Genomic DNA, 22466 nt, shown 5'->3' on the forward strand with positions numbered 1-22466 from the left:
CCAGGCGGGAGGAAACCTCGTCAGGCCACAACTAGATGAATATAACCTTTTAATTTCGACAAAAACCAAGTACAAAACCAAGGCCCAATTCTCTCTTTCTCCCCGTTCGCAGGGATCTCTGCGGCAGTGGCGCGGGGCTCGTGGGGGGGCTGCGGGCAGGGGGGGCCTCCCCGTGGGCTGGGGCACGTGCCCATCCCGCCCGTGGGACACCCGTGGGTGCCGGCAGGGGCAGGACCAGCTGGCGGGGGGTGCGAGGCCGGGGGGGCAGAGGCTGCCCGGGGCTGGGCGCGGGGGCTGCGGCCCCGGGGCGGGGGGCTCTGCGGGGCGCGTGCAGCCGCTGGCGCTGGGGCGTTGTTGGCTGGCGTTTGGGGGCGTTTGCTCCTCAATAAATACCAATCGGTGCGGGGCTGGTGGCGGCCGCCGACGCTCGGGCGGCTGCGGCGCTGGGCCGGGGGGAAGCGGAGACGGAGGTCCCGGCTGGGGAGGGCTGGGGGCGGCGGGGGGGTGCCTAGCTGATGATCTGCCGGGGCCGGCCGTAGCTCATCCCCGCCTGTGACGCTCCCTTGTTGGTCCCCATCTGTAGCCCGATGATGTTCTTGCCCTCCTTCAGCTGGCTCTCGGTGAACTCCCGCTTGTGCTCCTGCGCCTTCCTGCGGGGCACGGGGAGAGGCCGTGGGGCACCCGCACCCACCCGGGTGACCAGCAGCCCCCCCCGATCCCCAGGGGTGCCCCAGCCCCTCTCCCTCCCCAGTGTACCACCTCCATGTGCTCCAGGGTGCTCTGGGCAGCCACAGGGCAAAGGGGCCCCCACACCCAGCTCTGACACTCCCCCACTTACTTCATGAACCAGTTGGGGTCCCCGTGGTAGTGCCCGTCGTTCTTGGTGATCGCCAGGCTCCCCAGGGCCATCAGCGTCCTCTGCACCGCCGCCATGTCCTTGGCTGCCGAGGGACAGAGGGAGGGATGTGAGGAAGGGCACGGCACAGCAGCCCTGGATCCCCCAGCCCCAACTGCCCCCCTCCTGCACCTTCAAAGAGGTCGACGGTCTGGAACATGTCTGTCTTGGTCACACCGTAGTCCTCGGCCGCCTTCAGGAACTGGGCGATCTGCTCCATCTGCTTGAAGACCATGGTGGGCGGCGCGTCGGGGATCTTGACGGGCTTGGAGCCGTCGGGGTAGAGGCTGTTCACCAGCCTGCTGAGCACCTGCCACGGGAGAGAGCCTGGGCTTGCTGCAACACCGCAGAGCCCCCCGCCAGCCAATCCCCCCTGGGACCCCACTTACGATGCCGTTCTTCAGCCAGACCTGGAAGCCCAGGCGGCCCCGCTCGGGGCGACCCACAGAGGACCCGCACTGCGCCACGATCCACTCCACCAGCCGGTCCTCCAGCTCATCATCGTACTTCTTCTCGATCTTGGACTGCACATCCCTGCTCATGCCATAGGCTGGGCCTTTGTTTGCCATGACTGCAGTGGTGGGAGACCTGGCGGCACGACGGAGACCATCAGGCTGTGGAGGTGCTGTCCCCCTACCCAGGGACCCTGCGGCACCCCTGTGGCATCCACCACCCACCCTGGTGCAGTAAGGACATGCCCTTCTCTTGGCTCTTCCCTTGCTCCATCCAGGAGTGTTTGGCGGTCAGTTCACAGCCATGACCCCCAAAACCTGCCCAGACAGATGGTTCCTGTTCTGGCAGAGGTGCCTCGTCCTCACTGCCTGGCTCAGGCTATGCAGGGGAACAGCCTCATCCCTGTCCCTTGGTTGGCACAAACATCCCTGGAGCGGCCATGCCAGGATCCAGGTGGCAGGGTGACCACGGCAGGGCTGGGTGGCTGTGTCGCAGCATGGTGGCCACACCATGGCAGAGCAGGGTGCCCACGGGGTGGCCTTGGTGTGGCAGGTCCGGATGCCAGGGACGAGCATGGGCAAGGCAGGAGTGGTGGGAGCTGTGCCCGTGCCCTTGTAAGGACATGCTGTGGCAGTGATGGCAGGTAGCTGGCTGCAGGCAGGGCCCGAGGTGCCAGGGAAGATGCCAGGAGGGAGAGGCACCGTGAGAGGCAGCCAAGCCCTCGGCAGAGCTGGTCTCACTCCTCCCTGCACGGCTCCTTGCTTGGCATGAAGCCTCTGAGTGTCAGGGTTGTGCCCTCAGGGAGCTGTGTGCTCGGTCCCACACCCACGACCTGCCTCCCGTGGGCTCATCCTGACCACTGGGCACAGGCACTGGGGCTCCTGCGGGACGGGCTGAGACCTGGCACAGCTCAGTGCAGGAGAGAACGCTGACCCCGCTTGCTGCCAGCAATGCAGGGGTACCCCCTGAGCCCCGGGGGCAGCCTGTGCCCAGACTCCAGCACCACTGGGCACTTCCAGCGATGCCACAGCTAGTCCCGCTCTGTGCCCTGGCCCGAGCTGGCACAGAGGGTTCACGCACAGACCCACGGCTCCCTCGGCCACGAGGCAGTGCCCGGCAGTCACCCCCGGCCCTGCCAGCCCGCTGCCGAGACACGGGGCAGAAACGGACGCGTCGGGGTTGGACTCGCCCCTTTCTCTCTGCCCTGAGCCCCGCATGGCCCCTCCGGCCCCCCGGGGTCGAGGCCGGTGGACCCGCAGCAGCGGAGCCCCGATGGGAACGCGGTCCTGAGGGGCAGGAGCAGGACAGAACCCCGGCAGCGACCCCAGCCCGAGCAGGAGAGCCCGACCCTCCTCCGGGGAGCAGCAGTGCAATCCGGGGAGCAGCATCCCCATCCCGGGGAGCTGCATCCCCATCCCGGGGAGCTGCATCCCCATCCCGGGGAGCTGCGTCCCACCCGCAGGAATAGAATCCCCATAATTCAGGGAGCAGAGGGCAGCCCCGGGAGCGGCTTCCCTGTCCCGGGTACAGGGTCCCCAACCCGGAGGGGAGCACCCCCATGCCGGGGGCTGGCATCCGTATTCCGGGAACCCTCCCCGCCGCCCCCCCGCCTTCCCCCCGCGGCAGGACTCACAGGCGGCTGCGGACGGAGCGAGGGCGATGCTCGGCGCGGGACCAGCGCTCTGCCCCGCGGGGACCCCGACCTTGCGCTAAAAGGCGGGCGGCGGGACGGTGATGTCAGCGGGGCGCGGGGCCCGGCCCCCCCCCGGCCCTCCCTCCCGGGGCGCCCGGCCCCGCCGCGCTCCATGACTCCATCCCAGGCACCATATTTGGGGAAAGACTCCGAAAACCAGCGACGAAAGCCCAAGCATTCCCCGCGTGCCTCCGCCCCAGCGGGGCAGGGGCGGAACCGGGCCGGGGGCTGATGGAGTAAATCCTTTTATAGCCAGGCGGCAGCGCCGAGGGCTCCCGCCCTGACTTCATGGCTGGTTTCCCCATGTGCTCACCGCCGGCAGCCGGGGCGGCCCAGAGAGGTCCCCGTGGTGACCCACCGCCCACGGAGTCCGGCCGGGACCGCCGGGGCAGGCTGCGAGCTGCGGGCATCCCGCTGGCACCATGCCTGGGCATCCCGCAGCATCCCGGGATTCCCTCTGCCCCGCGGGCACCAGCTGGAGCGGGTCAGGGCACGGCGGGGCACGCAGCAGCCCTGGCACCGCTGCGATGCCACGGGGGCCCCCAGGAGCTTTGCTGCCTGTGAAATAGGACCCCCCTGGGCATCCCTCCTAGCCCTGGGGCTGCCAGCCCTCACCCTGTGCCCCACAGACCACCCCCAGCCTCCCACAGAGGTTCTCCAGAGCAGCAGCAGTGCCGCAGCATCTCCACTCTCCCAAAATCCCGCGGGAAGGAGGAGACAGTGCCACAGCACTGCCTGGCTGACACCCCGTGGCAGATGCCCCTGGGACCCCCCCGGGCTCCTGCTGCCCAGGCAGGAGGCAGGAGGCACAGGCAGGCAAAGTGCAGACACTTTAATGCGAGTCCCTTCCCAGCAGATCCACACGCGGACAGCGCGCGGCACCGCGGTGGGAGCGGCAACGGGGGCCCGCCACAGCCACCCCCCGGGACACTGCAGGAGACACGAGTGGGGCCTCTCTGGCCACTGCCACCACCGTGCTGGCCCCACACACCCCCACCTCCCACCCATACGACTCAGGCACTGAAGAGAAACCCACACCCACGAGCTCGGGGGGCCGCGGGGCTGCTGGCACGGCACTCGCCACAATCCCCTCGCCGCGGCCATGGGCACACGGACACGGAGCAGCAGCACCTTTTCCAGTGTCACTTGCCACCGAGGATGGGGCCCCGGTGGCCCCCCAGCCCTGTTTTTGGCCACGACAGGCCCAGGGACGGGCACATAGTGCCTGGAAGGACCTGGCTGACAGGGAGGAGGTGCACCGGGACCCCCAGGCTGCGTGGGGAGGGGGACGGAGCGGCTGGCAGGACCTGCAGCACGGACATCCCTCCCCGGGGGTGGGTGCCCCCTCCCGGGGCTGCAGCGGGGTGTTTGGCACAGTCCCAGGGCAGCGTGAGGCTGCAGGCTCCTAGAAGACGTAGATCTTGTCCCGCTGGATGCAGTCCAGGTCATCGTCCAGTGTCAGCAGCACCTGCGGAGCAAGGAGAGCGAGGGGAGCGGGGCATGGGGAGCTGGGGGGCAGGGGCAGGGTCTGCTGTGCTGGAGGAACCAGCACCTACCAAGAAGGAGCCGAACATGGCGATGGAGGAGAGAAAGTGCCAGATGTCGTGGTCGTCAAAGAAGTCGAGCAGGATGCAGTCACGGTTGTGCTCCCGAGATTCTGCTGGCGTTTTCTGTTGGGGACAGAGCCAGTGTCACTGTGCCCGCCCATGGCCACCCCACCCACCCCACTGCCCGGGCCACCCTCCTGCTCACCTGCCAGGTGCTGAGCCCCTGGAAGAAGAAGAAGAGGGCAAAGCCCCAGACCACAGAGGTGCTGATGATGCAGAGCAGGGGGATGAGCTTGATGCGCTCGCCACTGCGGAGCTGCGGGAGAGTCCGGTGTCACTGTGCAGGCAGGAGCTGGCAGCGGTGCCCTGCCCTGCCCTGCCCTCCCCACCAGGCCCATGGGGGCCGGGGGCTCAGCTCCCACCTTCATGATGATGTAGAAGGCGAAGTAGAGGAGGAGGTTGCAGATGCCAATGGCCAGCAGGTAGGAAGCGAAGTCATTGGGGCGGACAATGAGGCCGTAGGCAGCGCTGGGGAGGCAGGGGCAGGCAGCAGGGTCAGCACAGCCTGGGGCCCCCTGTGGTGCCCGTGTGCCTGCTGTCCCCCAGGCACGCCAGCAACCCCCGGGAGGTCAGGCAGCGTGAGGTGACATCGTGGTGCCACAGCTGCAGGGAGATCTGTCATGCTGGGCTCACAGCTGTCACAATCTGGCTGTCCTCAGCCCAGCCCCAGTGGAGGAATGGCAGGAGCAGGGTGGGGGCAGTGGCAGGGACGGGGAGAAGCAGGGTGGGGTCTGGCTCTGCACTTACAGCGACCAGTTGATGATGTTTCCCATGACCAGGAGCACCATTCGGTCCTGCAAAGGGCAGGGGGGCTGTGAGGGGTGGTGGGCAGCTGCTCCGGGGCAGGGGCTGCCAGGAGGGGTCTCCGCAGAGCCAGGGGGGCCCCGTTGCCAGCACTCACCACGTACATGGGCCCGCTGCACTGCCGGACGCAGTCCGTGTACAGCACGTGCAGGATCCTGCGCAGGATGCCCGAGTCTGTGGGGAGAGGGGAGGTGACACTGGGGGGGCCACTGCGCTGCCCCCCGCCCACCCTGCTCATGGTGCCCGTCCTCACCCAGCTTCCAGCGCCCCATGTAGTAGAGCTGGGTGCTCAGCAGCAGCGTGGCCAAGATGTGGATGACGGAGAAGACGATCCAGAAGGCCGTGTTCCCCTTCCCAAAGACCTGCAGGGAGAGTGGGGGGGTGGGCAGTGAGCTGTGGGGGTGACCCACGTGTGTGTCCCCCTCCGCCACAACGCCCACCCTACTCACCACGCCGACCACGGAGAAGAAGATGACGAGGGCCAGGCAGGCGTAGGCGCTGTAGGCGCTGGCGTTGATGTCTGGGTGGCGCTTCTGGTAGAGTTTCAGCATGCAGAGCCCCGCGATCATGTACATGAAGGAGGTGTCTGGGGGGGCACAGCGGTGAGAGGAGTGTGGGGGCGGCCCCGGTATGGGCAGTGGGGGGCTGGGGGGGCACTCACCGAACTGGAAGTTGGTGTAGTTGGGGCAGACGTGGTAGCAGGCGCTGAGCAGCCCCTCCATCATGAGCGCGGTGCCCATGGCGTAGAAGAGCCCGAAGTGCTTGGGGATGCCGCACTCCTGTGGGGCGGAGGGCAGGGGAAGCAGGGGGTTCGTGGGGGGCTGAGCCCTCCCCCGGGGCACCCCAGCGACCCCCGTCCCTTACCAGGGCATGGGTGTCGTTGCGCATGAGCGCCCGGTTGTAGTTGATCTCGCGCTGCAGGATGATGAGCAGGAAGAGCAAACCCAGCAGGATGTAGCCCAGGTTGCTGAGGATGTTGTTGAAGGCGCTGCGAGGGGCCAGTCCACACCTGAGTGCTGTGGACCCTCCCTTGTCCTCGGGGCCCCGCCACAGCCCAGCCCTGGGCACAGGGGACCCTCAGCCACCCACCCCCAGCCACCCTGAACCCACCTGAGGTTCCCCAGCGGGTGGGCACACAGGAAGTTGTAGTAACAGATGTCCTGGTTGCCAGTAACGTTCACCACCTGCATTCACAGGCAGGGTGAGGGTCAGGGGGACCCCCGGGGGCGTCCCCATTGTGCTGGGGAGCACAGTTTAGGACTGCAGCCCCCAGAGCTCCCAGGAGCCCCAGCTGCTGCCAACCTGCCCCACTTACTGTCTGGTAGGTGATGACAAGCTGGATGACAGGCAGGGCGTAGAAGACAGCGATGGTGGCGATGTTCCTGCGAGAGGCAGGGGGGTGTCAGGGGGTCCCTGCTGCCCGCCCTGGGTTGGGACACTGCTCAATGCCCCCATCCCCACTGCCCCCCGCTCACCAGAAGTAGATCTGGTACTTCTTCCGCAGCACCCGCTTGTCCTTGCGCGCCAGGTCGGCCACACACAGGTATTTCTGGAAGGAGAGGCTGGTGAGGGGTTGTCTGGGCAGTGGGCAGTGGGCAGCAGGGGCCGGGGTGGGACACACCTTGGTGCGGATGACGTTCTTGTCATAGTCAATGTCAGCCAGGGTGTCGTAGTCATCCTCCTCGACGGAGCTGAGCGAGTCCAGGCGGGGCCGGCCGGCCACGTTCTCCAGGGATCGCTCCCCTGCGGCCCAGCCGGGGCCGTCAGAGGAGTCCCTGGCCCAGCCCACCCCGACACCCACCCCGTGGGACCCCAATCACACCCAATTAACCACTCGGCTGCTTCCCTGACAACTCTCACCAGGGACGGGCTCTGATCCCCCGGACCCTGCGCTGTCCCTGCCCGGGGGGACGTGGTGGCTGCGCCATGTGGGTGAATGTCACACTGGGGACAGCTGGGGCACAGGCAAACAACATCCTGCCCTGCAGTCCCTTGGTGCTGCCCTTGCTCTGAGGGAGGGGAGCTGGGGTGCTCTGTGCCCTGGGCATGAACTTGGGGCTGGGCAGATTTTGCTTTGATTGGCCCAACCCTGCCCAGTACCAGCATCTACCCATGGGAATGCTCAGCGGCCTCGTCAGGGCGGAGGGTGTGCGCCGCTTGAACTGCTCCTGCCCTTCAAAGGAAAGCCACAGTTACTGGAGCAGGGCTCCCCCACACGTGTCTGCCAATGGAGACCCCGCTGTGGGCTGCACGGAGGGGCTGCCAGCCCCGGGACCTGCCCCGGAGACAGAGAGGGGCAGAGCTGGGACACCACCGGGCACGTGGCTCTGCAGGGCTGCGGCCACACCAGTCGCCCCACAACTCACCCACGTAACTGTAGGAGACTTCTGTGGAGCCCAGGCTGTCTGTGACACCCTCGGTGCTGCTGGAGGAGCCGTTCCCTGCAAGGAGGGCAGAGGGTGGGCACGGCCCGTGGGCAGGGGGGTGAAGGACAGGGGGACAGCACAAGGCACTCACCGAAGGAGCCGTAACCGTAGCTGTCGTAACCACGGCCCAGGAAGGAGTCGGGGATGCTGCGGGAGTGACCTGTGGGACAGGATGGTCTCTGTCAGCCCTGGTGGCACCCCTGTCCCGGGGCTGCATGGCCCTTGGGCTCAGGGCAGAGTCCTGCACCCCTGCCCTGGCACTGAGCGAGCTCAGAGCCGAGGACAGAGCTGGCACCTACCCAGGAGCGATGCTGGGAGTCCCCGGAAAGCCGTGGGAAGAAAGAGACAGAGCTGGTGAGATGCAAAGCCCCAGCACAGCCCTGCCAGCCCCACAGTGGCGAAGTCTGGGACCTCCCTGGACCCCTGGCACTGGGATTTGTCCCCAGGGAGCCGAAGGGCAAGCAGGGCTCAGGGGGATAGTGGGGAATTCCTGCAGAATCAGGGCTCAAGAGGCCAGAATAAGCGGGAATCCCGCAGGCAGATCCCTCCATGCCGGTGTCTGCTGCCCCATCCCTCACCTGTGTCCAGGCTGGGCGAGTCCATGGCTGACAGGAGCCCCTTCCTCTTGTGCTGCCTGCTGAGGGAAGCAGCCATCAGCCCGGCTGTGGCGAGGGGGCACAGCCCGAGGGCTCCCACCACATCAGGGACAGGATGGTGCCCGTGGGCCCAGCACCCAGAGGAGCAGCAACACCCAGGGACTCACCGGCAGCTCTCCCAGCAGGCGATGAGCAGCGTGAGGACGTAGAAGGAGAGGAAGATGCTGAGGCAGAAGAGCACACTGCTCACATAGGCCTCCGCTGTGCAGAGCCAGAACAAGCCCTCAGGGGGGGTGGCACCTCTGGGGACCTGTTGTGGGTCCCTGCAGAGCCCACCACCCCCAGCACACCCAGCCCCTCCCAGACTCACAGGTTATGGCAGGTGACACCATCACCTCCAGCATCTTCTGCCGGTTGTGCTGATCCACAGGTTCATCTGGGAGAGGGCATGGCCAGGGTTCAGCTCTCTGCCCTATCCCCAGTGTGTCCCCACACACAGCCCACAGCAGCAGGGTGGGTGCCTCCTCCAGCCCCTCACATACCTGGAGAGGCGTTTTTGGAGAGGGGGTAGTAGGGCAGAGGCCCCCCACACGCCTCGTCCTCCGTCTTCACCACCACCACCACGTAGAAGCTGTGGCTGGGGAAATCCTTCTTCTGCAGCAGCCGTCCCAGGGGGGAGAGACGGGGGTCAGCAGAGCCCAGCTGGGGGTCTCCCATGCCAGAGGTTATCCCAGGGACACCCTCTGCGAGCTCTGATAACCAGAGGTACCCGGCAGCACCGGGTAGGGGCTGGGAGCAGCTCAGCCCCATGGCACAGCACCGTGGCACAGCCCCGTGGCACAGCCCCGTGCCCACCTGCACCGTGATGGCCGCCTTCTTCGTCATGGTCTGGTACATCCCGATGAAGGCCACGTTGTTGTCCAGGTCGTAGACAGGGCACTGGGGGGGCAGAGGGCCCGTCAGCCCCGCCGGGCACCACGGATCACCCTGAGACCCCACTGCCCAAACCTACCAGGATGTCCTGGATGGAGATGACAGAGCAGGGGAAGGCCATGGCCGAGGTCACCTTCACAATCACCGAGTCCACTCCCTCAGGGAACTCATACTTGAAGTACTGCGGGGGAGAAAGGGCCCATTGCTGCCACGGTGGCCACGTGGCACAGCCCCCCTCCCGTGCCACACTGTGCCAGCTCCCCTCACCTGCGGCTGGGAGGCCGTGGCGTTGAAGCTGAACCGTTTATTTGTCCTGCAGAGAGAGCACGGAGAGGTGATGGGTGGCAAGGGGAGCCTGTAGTCCCCCACAGCCCCCACGGGCAGCAGGCGGGGAGCGGGTCTGTGGTTCGGGGCTCCCCTCACCGCAGCACGAAGTTCTCCACGCGGGTGACCCGCAGCTGGTAGGAGGCGTTGAGGGAGAGTGTGGAGACATCCACGTAGAAGTGCTGGGTCTCCACCTCGGTCTTGGTCTGTGGCTGGCAGAGCGTGCGGCTCACCTCCTGGTACGCGTATTTCCGCTGGTACCTGGGGCAGGAGGGGCTGCGTGACCTCCCTCGCAGGGGGGAACCCTGTCGGGGGGATCCCAGCCCGGGGATCCATCCCTGCGTGGGGAACCCGCTGGTACTCACAGGCCCCGGAGGATGAGCGGCACCTGGAAGGAGACCACCGCCTCCTTCTGCCTCACCACGAAGAGCACGGGCAGGTCCTTGTGGTCGGAGAGGACGTTCACCGACACCCGCACGCCCTCGGTCTGCGGGACAGGGGAAGGCGAGGCGTTGGCCGGGCAGGTCGGGCGGCGGCGGCTCATCCCGACGGCTGGACTTTGCTCGGCCGTCGTGGCAGAGGCTGCCGTGCCCCGCACGCCCGACACTCCCGGTGCCAGGGATCCCAGGGGACACCCAGCCCGCGGGGGACGCGGCGGTGGCGACCACCCGGCTCACCGTGTTCCTGCGCACGCTGTGGTTGAAGGCGTAGATGTGGAGCAGGTCGGCGTCCACCCAGTCGGTGTAGGTGGTGTTGAACTGTGCTTCCGTCTCGCTCACGTTCCGCCGGTGGGGCTGGGGCTGGGGCAGGACGGGCGGCGGGGGCAGCAGCAGCAGTGCCCCGGCCAGCAGCGCCCAGGCCAGCGCGGCCGCTCCGGAGCCCGGCATCCCGCCAGCATCCCCGGCCAAGGTCCGCGGGGCGGGACGGGACAGCACGGCACAGCACGGGACGGGACGGGACGGGACGGGACGGGACGGGGCGCTCAGCCGGGGCGCGCCCGGGCGCGCTGCCCCATGGCCGGGGCCGGAGCGGGGCCGCGCTGGCGCTGCGGGCGGAGCGCGGAGCCGGTGCCCGGATCCCGATCCCGATGCCGGCGCTGTCCCTCTGTCCCTTCCCGTTCCGCAGCCGCGGTAAACACGGACCGGCGGTGACGTCACTCCCGTCGCGGGTTGCAGCGCCCGGCCGGGGAAGTGACGCGGCGGGCGGGGCCGGGGGGACCGGCCCGGCGGGGAACCCCCGCTCCGAGGGACCCGCGGGGCAAGCCCGGGGCCGTAGGGCCGCCCCTGCTCCATACGGGACCCCGCATGGAAAGCCACGTTCCATATGGGACCCCACAGGGGAAGCCGTGTCCTATAGGGGAGCCCCTACCCTGTATAGGACGCCATAGGGGAACTCTGTCCTATATAGAACGCCATAGGGGGAGCCCTGGTTTATAGGAGCCTATATAGGACTCCACAGGGGAAGCCCGGCTCCATAAAGGAGCCCCTGCTCCATATGGGACCCCACAGGGGAAGCCCTCCTCTGTTGTGGAGCCCTGCCCATATACAGGACCCCATAGGGGAAGCCTGGCCCCATAGAGGAGCCCCTGCTTCAGAGGAGCCCCTGTACTGGAGTCCCTGTCCCCCACCCTGCAGGGAGGTCCCAGGGCCGTGTCCATGCTCCAGACACTCACTGAGCCCCTTGCCCAGCCTGCCTGTCCCCAAAGTCCATGGGGAGATGGAATAATCCCCTGCCAGGTGATGGATGGCTCTGCCCCATCCCTTTCTCCTGATGCTCTCTGGATTCCCACAGAGGCTCCTGCAGCCTCCCTCCAGTTTGCAGCACCCCTCATCACCAGAGGCTGAAGTGATTTGGAAGTTCTCCCATGGCTGTGTTCATCGGGGAAGCAGGAATGATGCCATGCTGCATTTAGTGTATGTCTCTGAAAACACCCCTGTCCCAGCTCCCACTGAGCTGACCACCTCCAGGCCCCTCTCCAAGGGCTCTGGGGCCTTTTTATTACGTTTTCTGTGTCTGCAATTGGGATTTTTGGTTTAAAATCCCCCTCTGAAGCGGCTCAGCCCCACGTCACCTGTCACAAAGCCACTTTCCGGGCTCGCTCAGACATCCAGGACCTCTGCCGCCGGTTCCGTGGGACAAACGGCACGAGACAAGTGCTGCTGCTATTGTGCACTTTATTTCTCTGGGCCTCCTCTCCCTGAGGATCCCCCAGTTTGGACAGTCTGCACATTATTTCCAGGTACAGGTGGTGACGCTGGTGGCAGATGGAATGACCTCAGGGACAGACGGACGCCCATGCGGGACTAGAAGCAGAACTCCAACCGACTCTGATCGAACTCGAGTCGCCTCCGTGGGATGGCCGTGAGGGGGATTGCGTGGGGATGTGCCTTCCCTGTTCCCTCCAGGGCTATTAGAGATAAACCACTCGGCAGTTGAATACAAGCCGATGTCCTGTCGAGGGCTGAAATACCGGTTCCCTTTACCTGCAGCACCGCACTCACAGGACCTCAGCTCTGCACGGAGAAAGGAGGAAAAACAGACAGGAAAAAGCCCCAAACGGAGTGGGGAAAAGCAGGAATTAAATCAGGAGCGAGGATCTGGCTGAGCACAGCTCCCAGGGCCAGGGAGGGCCCTCGGTGGGAGGTTTGGCAGCACCTCCTCAGCCCCGTGGAGACCAACCAAGAGTGACCGAGACAGAGGCAGGAGACGCCTCGGCACGTACACACACACACACACACACAGGCTGCGACACGTGGGTGAAACATTGACATTTATATTGAAATATGCACTAACAGTGAGTTCTACCAGCCGATGCATTTTTGCCAAAGCAGAATCACAATGGTTGTGTCCCGGGGGAGGCTCGGGGCGGTGGGTGGGCAGCGAGGGGAGGGACAGGCCTTCCTCCTCATGGCTCCCATCCTGCCTCATCCTCCCGCCCCGCACCTCACAAGACTCTGTCATTTCACATCTTCTGTTTGTTTGTTTTCCTCTCTGCCGCAATAAACACCAAACTGGGAATGCTCACTTAGAGAAGCCCTTAGCTCCAGCACAGGCCCCTCTCGAGGGACATCCAGAGCTGGAATTGAAGCTTTCCCACACGAGGCACTCTGTTTTCAGCACTAGGTGAGCGAGGAGGCAGAACCCTCTTGCTCACAACACCTCTCAGGTGAGCAGGGCAGTTTCCTGCCAGGCAGAGCCAAGTTTGAGTGGAGAAGACGCCGTCCTCCCTCTCCAGCACCAGGGACGGAGCAGAGCCGTGAGCACTGAACCAGCACAGAGCGTGGCACCTCAGCAAGCCAAGCCAAAGCAGAGCCAGCAGAGCCTCCCTGGTGACACTCCAGAGCCTCCGGAGCCTGCCAGACCTCCCGGTCCACTCGGCACCCTGCCAAAGGGGCTGACTCACAGCGGGCACAGGGTGCCGAGCGGAGAAGCCGGAGCTTTACTGGAGTACATTCCTGGTTAGCATCTCTTCAGCCAAATGCAGCAGCAGCAGCGGGAAGGGAAGCAGGGATGCACAGATTAACTAGCACACACTTGCCTTTTCTCACAAGCCTGGAGAGATGGAAAGCTCTCAGGGAGTAGAATGAGTTTTATCCTGGCTCCCTGAGGGGGCTGGGGGTGGGATAAGCCCTTCCCCGGGAACTCTCCACTGCAGTGTACTTTTAACATCTGATTTTCCACTTGCCCTTCCCCAATTTCTCCAGCCAGCACCTTACGGGAAGCGTGAGCAGCATTCCCTCAAAGCCTGCCCTGCAAGGCCACAAGTGCAAAGCCAGCCTCAGGGAGCAGCATCCCTGGTCTGGATCATGGGGGCAGGATGGGATCCCTCCTCTCCCGTGGCACTCTGCAACTCCCTGCGTCTGATCCTGGCAAGGGGAACACTTCACCTTTCCTTCATCTGTGTGTAGATCACATATACTGGAAACAAAACACACACTATGCATGCAATCCAGGCAGGAATCCTGCTATGATCAAATCTACAGGAGGAGGGGGATGAGGTGGGACGTTACGGGATTCCTCAATGCTAGGTCAGTTACACACCAGCCCCTTGGCTACAGCAAAGGGCAGACAGACTATGTACAGTACCTATGGGCTTCAGCAAGGACCTGACACCTGAGCACCTCCCTCGGCACACAGAGGGAAGCTCTCTGTTCCTCCCAGATTTACCTGCACGTGGATCCCATGGGAAGCACAAACGCAGCGAGGCCTGTGTGGCACCACTGAGCTCCAGCTCCAGCAGGTAAGCCAGAGAGGAAGAGACTTGGTTTAAAATAGCTATCAATTTGCAAGTTATCAATTCATCCAGGGCCCTGCTTCTTGGGTCCAAACTGCTTCTTTCTGAAAGAGAACCTCTCAGTTTTAAATGAAAGGCTGTCTCACTAAAACAAGCCCTAACTACAAACCAAACCAAAGTCCCACCTAGCCACAGCCCCTTAGGGGGGCACCTGCCCCTCCAGCTCCCTTGCTAGAGGTGAGGAGCAGTGTCTAGGGGAGGGAAAGCTACGCCTTAACTTCACTTTTTACTGTAAGAGGCTGTAGTTGCTCAAATAAAATGTTTATACAAGTAAACCAGTAGCAATAAAGAAATATACACCTTGGGATCTGTAAAGCTTCAGTGTTATTTGGGCCTTGAAGCCAGGGGCTGTTCGTGTGGGTTTGCTTTAGAAAAAAAAAGGATGTAAGAGTCATACTTGATTAAAAAAAAAAGAAAAAAAGGAACAAGGAACAGCACTGCAAAGAGCCCTGTGGTGCAGGGACCTCAGAGGGATGTCTGTCAGTTCCAGGGAGCAAGGAAGTGACTGCCAGATTATTGGATCATTAAAATCCTACACTGAGCAACTGCTAAAAGCCAGCGACCCCACAGGCAGCAGGAGCAGGGCAGAGCAGCAGCACCCAACCGGGAGTGTTCCCAGGAGAGCTGCGTGGGAGGGAAGGAAGGTGCCCCCGGGAGAGCTGCGTGGGAGGGAAGATGCCCTGGCTAGCAGGCATGGGGAGACAAGCACGAGACAAGCGCCTGGGAGTGTTGCACGAGCTCAGGTAACCGTTTGCTTCTTTAAATTTCTGAATTCCAGTTTCATGCTGCTTCAGAAAGGAGTGAGAAAACAATACGTTTCATTTAAACCCCCCAGTAAAAAAAAACAAACGACAAACAAACAAACAAAAAAAAAATCAAAAAACCCCCAAACCTCTAAAAGGTGGGACCAAGTTTGGAAAAATGCATCTGTTCTGGCTTTTGCAAGTGGAATGTGATTCTTGTTCCCAGGCAAATACACAGAGCACGATGGCTACAGCCAGGAATGGTGAGCCAGGCGTGGTGTCGGACAGGCTACAAGGGGTTCTAGGACAACCACAGAGCAACAAGACATGAGAGGGGCACAGAGTGACAGTCCTGTTCTCGTTTTAAATGAGGAATGGTTTAAAAGTAAAACTTCTTCTTCAGCTAATTTCCTCCTGCAATAAAACCAACCAAGCCGGCCCTCGTATGTACAAGACCAGTTAAACACGAGCCTTCCCCCTCAAAACACTAGGTACGGACATCCGGTAACATTCTATAATGGAAAGTGCTTTAAGAAAGAAGGATTCTGTAGTGCCAGTGACAGAACTGATCTGATGGGCTGGATGATGCTCTCGGCGCCGACATCAGCGGCTCAGGCCAGGGCAGCTCGTTTCTCCTCGGGGGTCTCCTCCAGCAGCTGCATGATCAGTTCGTGGAGGGGCTTGCAGACCTTGGCGTACCCCCCGCCCGTCAGGTGCAGGAAATCGAACATGTCGTGGTAGGAGATGGTGCCATCCGAGTGCACAAAGCCCACGTCCACGTCCAGCAGCTGGACATTGGGCAGCTTGGGGAGCGAGGCTTTGAGCAGGTTGTTCACCTTGGCGTTCTTCTGCCGCAGCGGGTTTGGCTTCTCTCCACGAGGTAGCAGGCCCTGGCACAAGGAGGAGGCAAAAAAAGTGCTCTGCATGACTGATGGCAACAGGAGGCCTGCTTTCCCTTCCAACTTGGGCTGCCTGTCAAGATTCAGGATGTCTGTGACAAGAGGAACTCATCCCTTGAATCAGAATTTGTCTGTCCAGACCTAATGTGAAATGCAGATGAGCTACAAGCGTGACTGGCAGGGCACCTGTTTTCTTTTAATTTTTAAATAGAACAGCTTCTGTTCTTTTGGGCTTTTTTCCTGCCATTGCCCAGCTCCTCAGCAAGAGAGGCAGCAGCTAAGCTGTTAGGATAAGGAAGCCAACTAGGATTTGGGCACTTATCTTCCCCTCACAGGACTTCCTCAGCAACACTTCGGAGTGGCATAGTTAACGGGATGAGTCCACCCCCCTCTGGAAGGGCCAGAGGAGGGCTCCTGCAAAGCCAAGCCAGCAAGGAGAGGCATAAAGCAAAGGACAGATAAAGTGACTGCTCCTGGAGACGTACCAGTACAATGACTTTGGCCTGTGGCTGCTGGGTGTTTATCAGGCGCACGATGGCCTCGATCCCCCCTGCTACTTCTTCTGCTGTGTTTTCATGATTATTTGTTCCAACCCAAACAACAATGACCTACAAAGAGAAAAAAAAAAAAAGAATGTTTGCAGCTTTTCCAGAGCAAGTTTTAACGGGCTGATGACCCTGAAATCCCTGCATAAACATCATCGGTGGCTGGTGAGCTGCAGGGAGGGTCGGGCTTAAGGCTGAACTCAGGCTGACAGAGTTTAGCCCTGGGCAGGCAATGCCCACTGCTCTCGGGGAAGACACTGTCCAGGGCTGCAACTGCAGGTGCAGAGAGGGCAGGTGACCTTCACTGCACACCTGAACATCTTCCCCAACTCTGCAGTGAATACTTCTCATCCCTTTCCAGAGGGCATGGATACAGCTCAGGCCCAAGAGGCGGCTGCAACTCCAAGCTACACCTGGCACAGGTAAATCACAGAATCACAGAATGGCCTGAGTTGGAAGGCCATTCTCTTTTTCACTTTGAAGCCATTCCCCCCCTGCTCTGCTCCCAAACACAACCCAATGCCTGGAGCACCCAGTGCCAGCAGGTGCTCAGACAAAAAAGTCCATCTGCTCCCTGAGTTCTGCTCCACTCTGTCTCCCCTCAGTCAGCACAGGGCTGCCCAGTTGGGTTCTCTGCTGGTACCTTGGGTTTAATGTTCTCCAGTTCACCGTTCTTCAGTCTCCATAGAACATGCCCCGTGGTGTCTCCACCAATCCCAAAATTCAGTGCATGGAGTGGTGAGAAGAGCTCTCGCCATATCTGTAAGCAGAAATCAAGGTGCTGTTTCAGAGCAGCATCCTGACTGTGAAGGGAACACACTGCACTGAGTTAATGGGAGCCCTTCTCTCACAACTCACTCCACGAAGGGCATTTAGACACAGGATGAGGCTTTACAGAGCTGGTGATGTTCAATCTCTCAGACCTGGCACAAAGGGGAAGACTTCCTGAGCAGTGATTTGCCCAACTCAGCAGAGACCCAGAGCGCTGATCTGTTGCAGACTTAGGCACGGGGCCTCTGAAGAAGGAATCTGTGACCTGATTAAATCCTTTTCATCCCCAGGTAACAAAACTAGAACAAAGGGAAGCAGCTCTTGCAGAACAAAGCTGCTCAGCCACCACCACGGTGGAGCAGAGCTCTTCTTTGCCCCAAGAGCCAAAAAGCCTCTGCTCTTCTCTGCCCCAGCAGTTTTAGGGAGAAGCCAGTGTGCCAATGCCTCAGGCACCCTGAGTGCTCTGGGATCAAATGTAGGGGACACCAGGGACACCCACAGGGGATGTGATGGGAGGCTGGAATCTGAGAGCCAAGGGGCTCTGTATGTGTGCCAAAATGAAGGCAGCTGGTCGTGGCCCCAGAGAAGGAGACAAACAGCTCAGGGAGGTCAAGCAGCCACGTAAAGCTGTGCCCAGGCACTGCTTTCAGGAAGCAGGGCAGGAACGCCTCGGGAGACAGCAGTGAAACGGGAACAGAGGGAATCATCAGTATTGCACGTGATCCCCAGCTCCTGGGTTAGCGAGAGACACACTCCAGCTCCTCCAGCCCACTTTTCTCCCCCCTGCATCCCTACCTCGTACTGCTGTAGCAACTGCACCATGGAGTCCCCCACGAAGAGCACGTCGGGCTCCTTGTCTTTGCAGTCCAGGACAAACCGATTGTGCTGTGAGAGAGGAGCAGCACGGTGGTAATTCCTGCAGGGCATCTATCCCTGCTGCAGGGCAGGGACAGCAGCCCAGCCAGCCTCCCCTGCTGCCATTCCCCCGTGCCCTTCCCTGCGTTAACCCGCCCTCCTCTTGGCACTGCTTGGAGACATTTACACGGCTGGATGAGATCCCCTCTCAGTCTTCTCTGGACTAAGCAGGCCCAGCTCCCACAGTCCCCTCCCCATCAGAGAGATGCTCCAGACCCCTCCTCCCTTGCTCCATCATGACAGGACACACAGGTAGGACACACAACTGGGCTGTTGTGGCCTCAGGGTCACGAGTGTGACCAGGGATGGGGATCCTCCCTCCCAGAGCTCCCTGTGCCCCTCCAGCCTCACCTGTGACATCCACCTGTCATCCCCCTGGATGTCCTCAGCAGCATGTGGCACTGCTGCCGGGTTGGAGTCCCCCATGCCCATCCTGTTCCTGTGGAAAGAACAGTTCCCACAACAGCTGCTTCCAGCAGTGCCATGGCTGGGAAATAAGGGCTGCCTGGCTGCTGGAAAACACTGCCCTTCCTGACATCCACAGTTCCTGTGCGTGCTGGTGGCTGGCTGACAACAACAACAGGGATGTTATTCCATGCATCTGGCATTCCCCCTGGAGCCATGGACTGGAAAACAAAGGCCAGCTCCAAGGATGCTCTGCAGACCCACACCTGAGCTTTAATAACCTGACAGCAAACACGGATACTTTGGGGATTAGCCCCTATTAATGTCCAGAGATCCAGCTTACAGCCACTGAGCTCCACAGCCCAGGTGGATAATCTGGCTCCAGGAGCAGCGGGATTGATCCCAGAATCACAGAATGGCTGGGGCTGGAAGGCACCTCTGGGGATCACCCTGTCCAAGGCAGGGCCACCTGGAGCAGGTGACACAGGAGCACATCCAGGTGGGCTTGGGATGTCTCCAAAGAGGGACACTCCACGGCCTCCCTGGGCAGCCGTTCCAGCGCTCTGGAAAGAAGTGCTTCCTCACGGTTTGGTTCCGATTGTGGCCGTGTCGCCGAACAGAGCGTGGCACCGCGCTCTGAGCACCCCCAGGAGGTACCTGTGTGGCCTGACGGCATCCACTCTCAGTCTTTTCTCCGGACTAACCAGGCCCAGCTCCCGCACGGGAGACGCTCCAGCCCCCTCACCGTCCCTGTGGATCCCGCGGGAATTACCGCAGGAGGAGCCGCGGGACGATGGGCTCACACCCACCGCGGCGGGCTGGGCTCGGCGGGGCGGCTCCCTCCGCGCCGCGCTCCGCTCCCTCCCGCTCCCCGCGCTCCCCGCGCCGGTGCTCCGCCGTGCCCCCGCCGCGCCGGGCCCTCCCCGCGGGTGCCCCCCGCACTCACGGCGGCTGCGGCTCCTTCCCCCGCGACTCCATGGCGGGCGCGTCCCCTGCGCTCGGCCCCGCGCGCCTGCGCCGCCCCGCGCCGCCGCTTCCGCTTCCGCCCCGCGCGCCAGGGGAAGTCCCGCCCGCCCCGAAATGACGTCATTGCACGGAACTGTGACGTCACAGCGCCATCCTCGAGGGGAGGCGCGACCCGGCCCCGTGTGCGTGTGTGTGTGTGTGTCTGTCTGTCTGTCTGATGTCCCCGCGGGGAGTGACGTCACGAGGAGCGAGCTTGCGGCGTTTCGCCCCATGACGTAATCGCGCCGCCCCGTGACGTCACGCTGCCGAGAGGAGGGGGGCCCCAAACGCAGCGATGTCACGAAAACAAGTTTCCTCCACGACTGGCGGGTTTCCCCCATCTCTCTTCTCCCCGTTTCCTCGCGGGGTTTCCCCCCAAAACCGCGGCGCCTCCCGCCCCGCGGCCGTGACGTCACTTCACCGCTCTCCGACGTCTCTCTCCCCGCCGGGGCGAGGCTCGGGAGCGCGGTCCGTGACGCAGTGACGTCACGAGCACCAAGAATCCCGTTCCCGGCGGGTTTCTCCCCAAAACCGTCCGCCGCGCTCCCTCCGTCGGCCGCGCGGGGGCGCCGCGCGCCGCTGACGTCAGCCGTGACGCCGGGGCCCCGCCCCCGTTGCCATGGTAGCGGCCGCCCCCCCGGCGCCCCCCCGCGGATGAGCTCACGCGGTGCCGCAGCCCCGCGGGGGGGGTTCGCTCCGCGCGACAAGATGGCGGCGGCGGCGGCTGCGGGAGGAGGCGGCGGCGGCGGCGGAGCGGGGGGTCCCCCCGCGGCCCCCCGGCTCTCCCCGGCCCCGCCGCCCCCGCGGCCCCCCGGGCCCGCCCGCATCGGCTACTACGAGATCGAGCGCACCATCGGCAAGGGCAACTTCGCCGTGGTGAAGCTCGCCACGCACCTGGTGACCCGCGCCAAGGTGAGCCCGGCGCGCACCCCCCGGGCGGGTGCGGAGGGCGGCGGGGGGGTGGCCGCCAGCTCCCCCCTGGCCGGGCGGGCCCGGGGCCGCTGTCAGCGGGGTGTCCCCGCGGGTCCCCGCCGCGCCGGGATAACGTGGAGGTGGAGCGGGGGGGATGCGCCCGCGGTACCCGGGATGCGCCCCTGGAGCCGGGGGGGACGCGGAGGTGGGGCGGGGGCAGGTCGTTTCTTACCGAAGCGGGGAGAAAACGATCGTGGCCGAGCGTTCCCAGGGCCGTGAGAAACCGCAGGAAGGGCCTCCCGAGGGAGCGGCGGATCCAGGTGGATCCAGGTGCGGCCGCGCTCCCAGGTGAGCCCCGGAGCGCGGCGGGAGCTCCGCGTGGATCCGGGTGCGGGCGAGCCCTGGGACGCGGCGGGAGATCCGCGGCACCGGCGCCGTGCTCGTGATCCCGCCCGTGACACCGAGCTCCCCGAGAGGGCTCGTCTTCCTGCATGCACCAGTGCCACACCGGAATCCTGCCCGGGGACTGCAGCAGGATGGGAGCGGGGCAGCGCTGGGCAGGCAGCGGACAGGCCGCGGGCACGGCCCCGCTCGGGGCTCCCGGAGGCGCCGCAGGGGCTGCCCGGGGTGTCCCTGGTCAGTTTCCCGGTGACATTGCGTGGAAACTGACCAGGGGAAAGTGACCGTGGCGCGGGTTTGCGGGAGCTCCGGCTCTGCGCCCGGGGAACAAAGTGAGAGTCATTGCAGGGGCTGCTTAAAAAGCGGTTATTGCACCTCCTGGACAGTTCTTTTCAGGGCTGGGCTGTATTTGCTTGCCCTGTGCCTCCAAGTGCTCGATTCCACAATTTAACCTGCGCTTCAGCTGTTCTGTGCTGTTATTCTCCCCCTGATAAACCTGAACCTCGCTGATAGAAACAGGGTGATGGTTTCAGGTGCTTGGAGTGCACTGATCCCCCTGAGTGGACATCGCTCCTGAAGAAGCAGTGATCCAACTCCAAGCTGTTTTCCTGTTCCTGTTTCCAGCCTCCCTCGTTGGGTCAAGGTTTCTTTTCAATGGTGCTGACTCTGAAGTTTGCAAAATACCAAAGCAGAGACCATGTTTTGCATGGAAATAGTTGATTTTGTCTGAAGCATGCACTAAAGTTTTGTCTGGGAATCGTGTCCCGCATTGGCAGGGCCAAGGCTGGATTTTGCACGTTGTTTGTGGGTGATGGAAGAGGATGCTAAGCTTGGAAAACTTGTGCTATGCTTAACAGCAGCGTACACTCATTCCTGCTGCCCTGGGGTGACCGAGGGCGGGCTGTGGGCCTTGGGAAGCAGCACAGCTCCTTTCTGGTGGGTTGGTGAGGTGCTGGTGGGCTCTGGAGTGTGTGGTGGGTTGGGGTGTGACACGTTAGCCTGCAGCGAGGAGATCCTGTCCCTGTCCCTCTGAGCTCCGAGGGCTCCCCAAGCCCGGGGAAATACCTGTGCTGGAACAACTGCCATCTGTTCCACTGAGCTGGGATAGCTTGGAGCTGAAACTTGACCTGGAAGCTTTCTCAACTCCAAGGTCGGGTTTCCTTTCAAATCCCAGCCTGTGGAGAGGAGTGCGAGCGAGTGGATTGGATTCTGCCTGCAAACCCAGAGCACTGTGGGTTCAGTACTTTTCCTTCGTTGACAGGACTGTTGCTGTTGGCTCTGGGAAAGGAGTAGGAAAGGAGAGAGGAGCTGCTTGGTTCAGGCTCTGGGATTCAGGAGGTTAGAGGGGAGGTGTCAGAAATGTGTTGGAAAGGACGAATCCGTATAGGAAGGCATTTTCGACTGGCAGCAGGAATACAAAATAATGCTACTGCGAGCTTGTCTTCATCACAGTTACACTTTTAACACTTAATGGAAACAACTTGGAAGCAAGCAAAGCCTTGGCAAAACGGTCCCATTTAGGGATCTGAAAGAATTCTTTGATCACGGAACGCAAATGCAGCCCCGTTGCTGTGTGTGCTGGCAGTCCCTTCCTGAGGTGATCCCTCTCTCCCAGTAGTGGCTGCGTAGGAGAACCGGGCAGTTCAAATATAGCCACCAAATCCCTGCACAAACTTGACCCCGTGTCACATTCTCTTAGAGAAAAGCTGGTTTGCTCGTCACGGCCCCTCCTTGGGAACCGCGCTCAGCCGGTGTCTCAGAAGGAATTCCACTGTGAATGTCTGTGTGAGCTTGGAAATAGATTGTACCCTGTGTTTTTGGGCCTCTTCCAGGAGGTGAAATTAATG

The 22466-nt window shown here is 62.6% G+C and overlaps 4 protein-coding genes across 12 annotated transcripts in view; 1 reads left to right on the top strand and 3 right to left on the bottom strand.

Moving 5' to 3' along the window:
• Nucleotides 1-32: 32 nt before the first annotated feature.
• On the bottom strand, nt 33-3090 carry TAGLN (transgelin). The gene is made up of 5 exons (XM_064634788.1): nt 2982-3090; nt 1285-1483; nt 1028-1205; nt 839-941; nt 33-650 (listed from the first exon to the last, which is right to left on the bottom strand). The coding sequence occupies exons 2-5, from the start codon at nt 1462-1464 to the stop codon at nt 509-511; spliced, it is 603 nt and encodes a 200-aa protein (XP_064490858.1). The 5' UTR covers nt 1465-1483; nt 2982-3090; the 3' UTR covers nt 33-508.
• A 768-nt stretch (nt 3091-3858) lies between these two features.
• SIDT2 (SID1 transmembrane family member 2) lies at nt 3859-10845 on the bottom strand. 4 transcript variants are annotated; one of them, XM_064634751.1, is made up of 28 exons: nt 10409-10844; nt 10097-10218; nt 9831-9992; nt 9675-9720; nt 9487-9588; nt 9330-9413; nt 9017-9128; nt 8845-8910; nt 8642-8735; nt 8457-8512; nt 8178-8189; nt 7970-8038; nt 7819-7893; nt 7563-7625; nt 7074-7195; nt 6928-7001; nt 6768-6834; nt 6563-6636; nt 6317-6440; nt 6114-6231; nt 5902-6038; nt 5706-5814; nt 5550-5626; nt 5396-5442; nt 5011-5116; nt 4794-4904; nt 4598-4711; nt 3859-4509 (listed from the first exon to the last, which is right to left on the bottom strand). In XM_064634751.1, the coding sequence occupies exons 1-28, from the start codon at nt 10616-10618 to the stop codon at nt 4447-4449; spliced, it is 2616 nt and encodes an 871-aa protein (XP_064490821.1). In that variant the 5' UTR covers nt 10619-10844; the 3' UTR covers nt 3859-4446. The 4 variants fall into 4 exon arrangements, with proteins under 4 accessions (XP_064490821.1, XP_064490822.1, XP_064490823.1 ...); XM_064634752.1 differs by lacking the exon at nt 8178-8189 and having other exon boundaries at nt 10409-10845; XM_064634753.1 differs by lacking the exon at nt 7563-7625 and having other exon boundaries at nt 10409-10843.
• Nucleotides 10846-12484: 1639 nt separating this feature from the next.
• Nucleotides 12485-20593, bottom strand: PAFAH1B2 (platelet activating factor acetylhydrolase 1b catalytic subunit 2). 3 transcript variants are annotated; one of them, XM_064634786.1, is made up of 6 exons: nt 20453-20593; nt 18250-18337; nt 17779-17868; nt 16856-16972; nt 16153-16275; nt 12485-15658 (listed from the first exon to the last, which is right to left on the bottom strand). In XM_064634786.1, the coding sequence occupies exons 2-6, from the start codon at nt 18328-18330 to the stop codon at nt 15380-15382; spliced, it is 690 nt and encodes a 229-aa protein (XP_064490856.1). In that variant the 5' UTR covers nt 18331-18337; nt 20453-20593; the 3' UTR covers nt 12485-15379. The 3 variants fall into 3 exon arrangements, with proteins under 3 accessions (XP_064490856.1, XP_064490854.1, XP_064490853.1); XM_064634784.1 differs by lacking the exon at nt 20453-20593 and adding an exon at nt 19730-19844; XM_064634783.1 differs by lacking the exon at nt 20453-20593 and adding an exon at nt 19250-19363.
• The window catches only part of SIK3 (SIK family kinase 3), a 72741-nt gene continuing 70300 nt past the window's right edge, over nt 20026-22466 (top strand). For 3 of the 4 annotated variants that reach the window (XM_064634739.1, XM_064634738.1, XM_064634740.1), the window contains exon 1: nt 20026-20220. The gene's annotated coding sequence lies outside the window, so the exon portion shown is untranslated. The remainder of the gene's footprint in view (nt 20221-22466) is intronic. The other variant, XM_064634741.1, reaches the window with a different exon arrangement.

Source organism: Pseudopipra pipra, chromosome 23 (genome assembly GCF_036250125.1).
Source record: "Pseudopipra pipra isolate bDixPip1 chromosome 23, bDixPip1.hap1, whole genome shotgun sequence".
NCBI classification, from domain to species: domain Eukaryota; kingdom Metazoa; phylum Chordata; class Aves; order Passeriformes; family Pipridae; genus Pseudopipra; species Pseudopipra pipra.